General features: G+C 43.6%; 1 protein-coding gene across 1 annotated transcript; it reads left to right on the forward strand.

Annotated features, from left to right (window-relative positions):
- The first annotated feature begins 725 nt into the window (after positions 1–725).
- On the forward strand, positions 726–6,229 carry SLC35G1 (solute carrier family 35 member G1). The gene is made up of 3 exons (XM_088528899.1): positions 726–951; positions 4,700–4,880; positions 5,415–6,229. The coding sequence occupies exons 1-3, from the start codon at positions 741–743 to the stop codon at positions 6,172–6,174; spliced, it is 1,152 nt and encodes a 383-aa protein (XP_088385025.1). The 5' UTR covers positions 726–740; the 3' UTR covers positions 6,175–6,229.
- Positions 6,230–7,678: the final 1,449 nt, after the last annotated feature.

A 7,678-nucleotide genomic window follows, 5' to 3' on the forward strand; every position in this document is an offset into this window, starting at 1 on the left:
TGTCAGTCAGACACCAGTGCAAAAGCCGACTATGCCAGGCTGAGCAAACTCCAGGTTTCACTCGCACAGTCCAGATGCCGCTTCACGCTTTTACTTCACATGCTCGGACGAGGCAAGAGGGCCCCTAAAACAACTTCGCGCCACCTTTCCCACAGTTTTATCTTCTATCACGCAGCCGACCGCGGCCTGTTCCTATCAGCGGAACCCCGCGGGAGGGCGGCGCCACCCGACACCTCCTCAGAGACCGTCCAGCACCCCCCAACGGCGGCAACGGCCGTCCCAACAGCCATCCCGCCGAGCCCCCCGCCCACGGCGGCGACGGCCGTCCCCAACGGCCACCCAGCGGGGCGTGGCCAGGCAGGACCACCCACGGCCCTGCCACGGGGCCGGAGCCGCCCGGCCGGCGAGATGCGAGCTCCCCCTCCCGAGGCGCGCCAGCCTCGCCGCGACCTGGGGCGACCCCGGGCTCGCCGGGGAGGGGGCAGCGGCCGCCCGCTCTGCGCCCCGCGTGGGCAGCGCGCCTGGAGAGGGCAGTTCGGCGGGGCGCCCTGCCCTGCGCCGGTTCTCGGGCAGGTGTCAACAGCGGGGGGGAGCGCGGCAGCCCCCGGGACCCGAGCAGCTCCAGCCGCGGGCGAGGGGCGGGAGTCGGGGCGGCGCGGGGCGGTGGCACCGCATGCGCAGGAGGGCAGGTGCTGCCGGCTGCGCGGAGCCGGTAGCAGCGCGCGCGGCCGGGTGCCCTCATGGTGCTGTGTCAGGGCGGCGAGGCTGCTGCCGCCGTCTCGGCTACCGGCGAGAAGGAGCCGGAGGTGCCGCTGAGCCGGGAGGACGATGCGGCGCTCGGGCAGCCGCAGCTGTGCCCGGAGCCCGCCGTGGAAGAGGCGGGAGCTGAAGAGCCCCGTGTTTGTGGCCCCTGCTCGGGCTTGTCCTGGCCGTGTTGCCGCAAAGCACCCGGTGAGGAGGGGGAGTCTGGCAGGCGGGACAGGGGGGCAGCGCCTTCCCGGCCGGGGCTCCCCGCCTGGGGCGGCATTGCCGGCGGGGCGCAGGAAGAGGAAGCGGCCCCGAGGGCAGCCGCGCTCCGGTCTCGCCGTGACGGGCACCGAGGGCGCGCGGCTGCCGCAGAGGGCGCCAGGAGGCCGGCAGGGAGGATGCGGCCGCGGGCGGCTCGCACCTGGCAGCGGGCAGGAGACCCGTGGGCTCCGCGTTTGGCCGGGCTGGGCCCCCTCGTGAGACCTGGCCGAGACTCTCGGGTTTGCCCGGGGCTTCCCCCCCGCTCCCGGCGCCGCAGGGAAGCGCCGAGGGCTGCGGGCCGCTCCCCCGGGCGGCGCCTCTCCGGCTCCTTCTTCACCCAGGGCCGGGGGAAGCTTCGCTGTAAAGTTTACCAAGTAAAGGTTACCCGTTGGGGTAAACCCAAGTGCCCCGGCAGTAGCGGCTGGAGCTCCCGGCGCTCTGCGCTGTCCCAGTGAGCAACAGGTGGGTGGTGAGGAGCAGGGTGCCCTGCTCCCAGCTGGGCTTCCCCAGCAAGTGTTCTCCTTGGGTGCTAGGGCACCCTCGAGTCTTCATCTGCGTGTTTCACTTTGCCATTTCATTATTTTGAATTGCAAAGGCCATTGACTTAGAAACAGGCTGCAGTGTGTTTTCATAAGGTTAATGGAGCTTTAGTAGATGCAGCCGGTGAAATGCCAAATTTTTAAGTTTTAAGTAAACTTATTGACAATGTGTTTACCATGTAAATATGGAATATAATTTTTCTTTTTTTTTCTTTTTTTTTTCTCCATCAGATTGGGTAAAGTATCAATCTTTGGTAAATCAGTGAGCTGTAGCAAGCCCAAAAGAGAGAGTGGACATTTCCTGGGTGAAGATCACTAATACCATTGCTGGGTCAAAGCCTGGATCAGAACAATATTTGAAACCCTAGGGAAATCACAGTTATTCACCTCAATGATTTTTTTTTTCCTTTGTGGTAGTCTGCCTGGCTAAATGTTAATGACTCAATGGCTGCACAGTATGATTCATGCCCATGTCTTGTCCATGTGACCGCTGGGTGCTTCTGTGCACGCTCTAACGTGCGCTCCTTAAAGTGTTAGGAACGGAGGGCCGTTTTCCTGGCTCTTTTGAAGGTCTGGGAGAATTGCCCTAGTGATCTCCATGCTCAGAGGCAGTACTGTTCTGTCTCTCTACTGTTCTGCCTCTGCTGCTGTTCTCAAATTTCATGTACATAAGAAGTGTATGTTTTTTGTTTATTTTTCCTTCAATGTACTTATTTTTCATAAGAGAGTGTGACTTTAAAGCCATAAGAGAATATGACTTTAAAATGCCGTCTAAGAGAATTTACACATAGAAAGGGGAGTTCAATAGGATGTATTCAACTAGGGCTTTAGACAAGAGTTGTAAGATTGTTTGTTTGAATACCTGATGTATAGAGTTGGCCAGATAATATCGAAGAGTTGCTGAAATACATTTTATTTTCCTCAAATCTGCTATTCAGAACAGAGCACTTGCATAGTACTTTTTTGGAGGCCTAATGTTTGGTTGGGTGGGAATGTTATCTTAACCTAGCTTCTTAAAGTTACTTTTAAATAAGTATTCTTGAGAACTGTACGTCTTGTTTTTGATGGAAGAACTTGTACCATTTTATTTTTAAAAGGAAGTAGCACACTTTCTTATTGCACTGAGTACGTGCTTTGGCAATATGAGATGTTGATGGCTTAAATTCTAGTGTTATAAGATATCTTTTCTGATATGCTTGATATATTAGATAGCTCACAAAAGTGCAAGTTCCTTCTATTATTCGTTCAAATCAAAAGCTTCTAGGTATAACATCCCTTTAGTTTAGTTTGATTTAATTTGCTTTATTTTTTTTTCTATTTCAGCACTTCTATTCTTCCTTCTGTAGTAATCAGACAAGCTATCAAGCCTGAAATAAAAGTTAGTAGTTCTGTTTGTACAGTATTCTTCCATAAGTCAGCCTGTGTTTGGATTTCCCATTTCACTTTTAGGCCACTCTGATTTCCCTTTCTTTAATATTTCTTTTGCATGACTTTGTTTTTCTTTTGCATGACAATGCGCATTAGGACGTTATGTAATTCATGAACATTTTAAAGTCTGCTCTGTTTCACAATTGGTAAATGTCCCAGACCAGTGCTGATTGGGGACAATTTTAGTAGTCAGTTGTTGTATATGAGTGTCTGTTGCTAAATAGAAATATTTCTGTCTAGTAGAATTGCCATTCATTTTCAGCGGTAGCATGGATGGAATCCTGGATGTATTTTGTCTTCTGCAAACTTTACATTCTGGTTGCAGTTGCAAAGATAGCTGCCTTCAGAACAGATCAAGTTGGAGCCAATGTGACATACAAGGTACCAAACCAGTCTCAGCTCTTAGACAGCAAAAAGCAGTTTCTTAATCTGGAATACTGCTATCTGGGAGGATCAAATGGGTTGTGACAAGGTTTGTTAATTAAAAAAAATCTCAATCTCAAAACTGTCTGGAGTTGCTAAGCAACTCTCATCAGTGCCCTGCTGATTCTGCTGTACAGGATCTGTAAGGCTCATTGGCACCCACGCAGCGTAACATGAGACATCTTTTATCAAAACAGACTGCTTTAGGAAGATGGAGTTCTCCCTCCTGACTTCAGAGGGTGCAGTAGGAGTAACCCCCAGTGTTGTATACATACATGCTCTGCTCTTCACATGGGTTCCCTTTTCTATGGTGCTCACCTCTAGTTTCAATATGTTCCTTTTCAGCAACAAAGTTGTTTTTAAAAAGCTTGCTTTCTTTGGAGATGGTGGGGAGGTCAGCAGCAGTTCACCCTCTCTGCTCTTTTTTTTTTTTTCTTTCTGTGTTTTTTTTTCATACTTGAGGGTGGGGAAGGCAAGTGGAACAAGGATGAGGTGTCACTGAAGAGTGCCAGAGGCCAAGTGCAAGCTTGAGTAGAAACCATCAGACTTAGAAACTGTCTTCAGGAAGAAAAAGCCTAGTAGATGAGTGTAAACTAAGGTGAAACTTGGGCCTTCATGGCCCTTTTAGGGATATCAGTACTCTGCAGGGAACAAATGATGTATTAAAACTAAGCAATTATCTTTTGAATAAAAATCTATTTTTGATGCTCATTATAAGAAGATATTCGGTTTCTTACAGCAAGATAAAAATACTATGTAGAACTTGTGTAGCCCTTTGTCAGATTTGATCTGACAGGTATAACCTGACAGGTATAACAAACCAGGTAATGTGAGGGACTTCCTCTATTTTTTACAAATTCGTGTGTGTGTGCGTGGCTGTGCAGTGATAGAAGGAATCAAATTGTTGCATGGGAACCTTAATTGTCTACTAAATAATCAGATGATTTCCAGACAATAAATTTCAGTATTTCATAATCATTTCATGGACTTCTTTTTGCAGTCAGTTGAATTTGCTGATCCTTGGGTGGTGGACAGAATGAATTTCCCAAACTAGTCTGATGCCTCCAAAAAGTAAAGCCTACTAACTGTTGTAAAACTGAGAGAAGTATAGGGGTAGTTCTGCATTAAAAGTGTTTCCTTTTACTCTTACTTACTCTTTAATGAAAAAAAAAATGTGGCAGTTAATGAAACATATTCTCAAAGTATATCTGGTAAATAAGTATAGTATATAAAGCTGTCTGAGATATCTGGTAGCTAGCTTGCTCCTTATTAACTGGAGGGGTTTTCTTGATCTGTTGCAGGAACAAAGAAGGTGACTTCCTGTCCTGGACTTGGTCTGTTTTATACCGTACTGTCTGCCTTCCTTTTCTCAGTGGCCTCTCTATTTCTAAAAAAAATAGAAGATATGCACGCTGTGGAAGTGAGTGCATTTCGATGCATTTTCCAAATGGCATTTGTTCTTCCTGGTTTAATATACTACAAGTAAGTGTAGCGAATGTTTGAATTAAGAGTTATTTTGTAAAAATATAATCCAGAATTAACACTCAAATTGGAAATTAAATCACATTACATCATTAATTCAGATTTTAATTGAATAAATTGCATTGCTTTGGAGCAGCATTTTTTATTTCAAACTAAACTAGTTGATAATTTGTCAGTGCAGTTCAGAAAACTGAAAATGTTTGTCTCCCTGAATTGTGGTAGTTCCCACAGTTCCCATCTGATTATATCAGATGTATTGATCCTCTATTCAATGTTGTTTTTAAATAATAATAATAATAATAATTGTTAGATATTCTTCACTTATTTTTGCAAGAACAAATTTAATACCCAGGTGACCCTGAATGTGATTGTGGGTTATGGGAATTAATAGGTCTGTGATCAGACAGTTTAATATACTTTGACATTTGCAATGAAGTCTCTCATTGTGAAAGTCTATACAGTTAAATGTAATTGAATGTTAATCACAAAATAAGCATGGAAGTAACATATTTCTTTTTTCCTCTTAATTTTCAGAACAGGGTTTTTGGGACCAAAAGGTAAAAGGATCTTTCTTTTCTTCCGAGGATTCTTTGGCTCTAGTGCAATGGTTCTTCTCTACTATGCTTTCCAATCAATGCCCCTAGCTGATGCTACTGTTCTAACTTTTAGCAGTCCTGTTTTTACATCATTGTTGGCTTGGATCTTTCTCAAAGAGAAATACAGTATTTGGGATCTTCTGTTTACCCTCTTCGCAATTGCTGGAGTGATTCTTATTGCCAGACCACCATTTCTTTTTGGGTCAAAAATTGCGGGGATTGAAGGCAATTACACAGATCGTCTTAAAGGAACTATAGCAGCAATTACCAGTGCATTTTCTACATCTTTGACTTTTGTTATACTGAGAAAGGTGGGGAAATCCGTGCATTACTTTTTGTCCATTTGGTATTATTCAGTAATTGGTTTTACTGGATGTGCTATAACATTGTTTCTTATGAATGAGTGGAGTTTACCATATTGTGGTAAAGATAGAGTTCTTCTAGTATCAATAGGTATTCTAGGGCTGGGGGGTCAGATATTTCTCACAAAAGCATTACAGAAAGAGAAAGCTGGACCTGTTGCCATAATGAAAACAATGGATGTGGTTTTTGCTTTTATTTTACAAATTCTTTTTCTTAATCGTCTACCAACTTGGTGGACTGTGGGTGGTGCTCTCTGTGTAATAGCTAGTAGTTCTGGGACTGCCATTCGTAAGTGGCACCAAAGCTCAAAAAAAGCAAAACAAAATGAAATCTAATTCAGATACTATTTCATCACAGAAACATAAATTATCTTGATAAATACAATATTTATTTAAATACTTCATTTATCAAATCAGAGTATCCAGTTATCCTCAGTAAAAATCAATTTTTCTTTTTAAAACAAAATCAAAGCTGTCTGGACAACTGATTAGGTGTATGTTTTTGTCTCATGTTTAGGCATGAAAGTATGAAAACTAGCAAGATCTTTAGACAGCAAGCAAGCAACTTTTAAAGTTGATGATAGTTATGGGACAGACAATTTGATTTCTTTTTAATTTTTAATCCTTCTGATTCTTCACTTCTTAGACCCTACCTCTTGAGAAGTGGGAATCAAGATTTTACCGACTTTTGTTATTATTCAGTGCTTGATTTCCAGAGGGATTGCAGTACAAAAAAATAGACTATAATGAAGAATTATAGCCCTATGAACATCCAATTTCCATACAGCTTACACATTTGTAAATGTTCAATTTTTTTTTGCACAATACAAACTCCAAATACGTAAGGATTTATTTTTTTTGTTTGAGTTCTAAATGAACAAAGGATGTCTTATCTTTCCAAGTAATGCAAAAATCACCAGCTTTGCTTTAAAAAGACAAACAAAAAAAAGGCAAACACAAAAAGCCCACATAAGTTTGCACTTGATTTACTGACATAATGCAATAACCAACTCTCATTGCTTTAACATAATGTTTCCAATACATGTTTCTTTGGTTACTGAAGTTCTGGTGAGGAAAGGCAGTAGATATTTATATGCCACTTTAAATTAGCTGTTTCTTATGGTATGGAGTGTTACGCTGTAGCTGCGCTCTTTTTTAGTCTATGCAAAAGATTGCTTTTATTTAGCATAGTTTTTGTTTGTTTGTTTTTTGTTTGGTTTGTTTGTTTTACAAAAAGACTCTTTATGAGACTGAGTTTAAGGTAGACCTTCCGAAGTTAGGTAAATGCTTTATTGTAAATCATCCTAAGAACATACTGGAGGGCACAGAATAATCACACTTTCACAGAAAATGTGAGTTTGCCAAGGTGAAACTGAAGAATGCGAGGCCAGAGTCAGACCTGCTTGGCTTGCGACACAGAGGCTGGCACACTGTGTCCAGCAGTGCCAGTTGACAGCTTCAGGCCTACTTCTCCAGCTGCCCTTGTTAAATTTTCAGCTAGCCACTTGCACAGTTTCTCATTTTGATAGACTGTATCTTATTAGCAACAAATATTAAGGAAAAACTGATTCTTGCTATTGATCCATTTCCTTCATGCTTGTGGAGGAATATATTTTCAGTGTCATGTGGGGGGATTTTTCCAAGTGGATCCTTCCATACCTTTGTGTCTCAATAGTGCTTAAAGAGTGATTTAACTTGTATCTTAATTTGGCCCTTTACTTTGCATCATGAGGTGCTTTTCAGTCATTTACACTTGCTCCAGTGTTTCCTTAATGGAGGAGAATGTTGTACTCTTTGCAGTTCATACACTACTTCTAATGATCTTGGAAAAGAAAATACG

Source organism: Tinamus guttatus, unplaced genomic scaffold, assembly GCF_059628265.1.
Source record: "Tinamus guttatus ecotype Peru unplaced genomic scaffold, ASM5962826v1 Tinamus_guttatus_pri_ptg000314l, whole genome shotgun sequence".
Taxonomy (NCBI): Eukaryota; Metazoa; Chordata; class Aves; order Tinamiformes; family Tinamidae; genus Tinamus; species Tinamus guttatus.

What these genes read in the sequence shown, in the direction of transcription:
- SLC35G1 (XM_088528899.1), top strand. Translation starts at nt 741, where the DNA reads ATGGTGCTGTGTCAGGGCGGCGAGGCTGCTGCCGCCGTCTCGGCTACC. An exon ending in GTGTTGCCGCAAAGCACCCG is followed by an intron (nt 952 to 4,699) that starts GTGAGGAGGGGG and finishes GATCTGTTGCAG; the next exon opens with GAACAAAGAAGGTGACTTCC. An exon ending in CCTGGTTTAATATACTACAA is followed by an intron (nt 4,881 to 5,414) that starts GTAAGTGTAGCG and finishes CTTAATTTTCAG; the next exon opens with AACAGGGTTTTTGGGACCAA.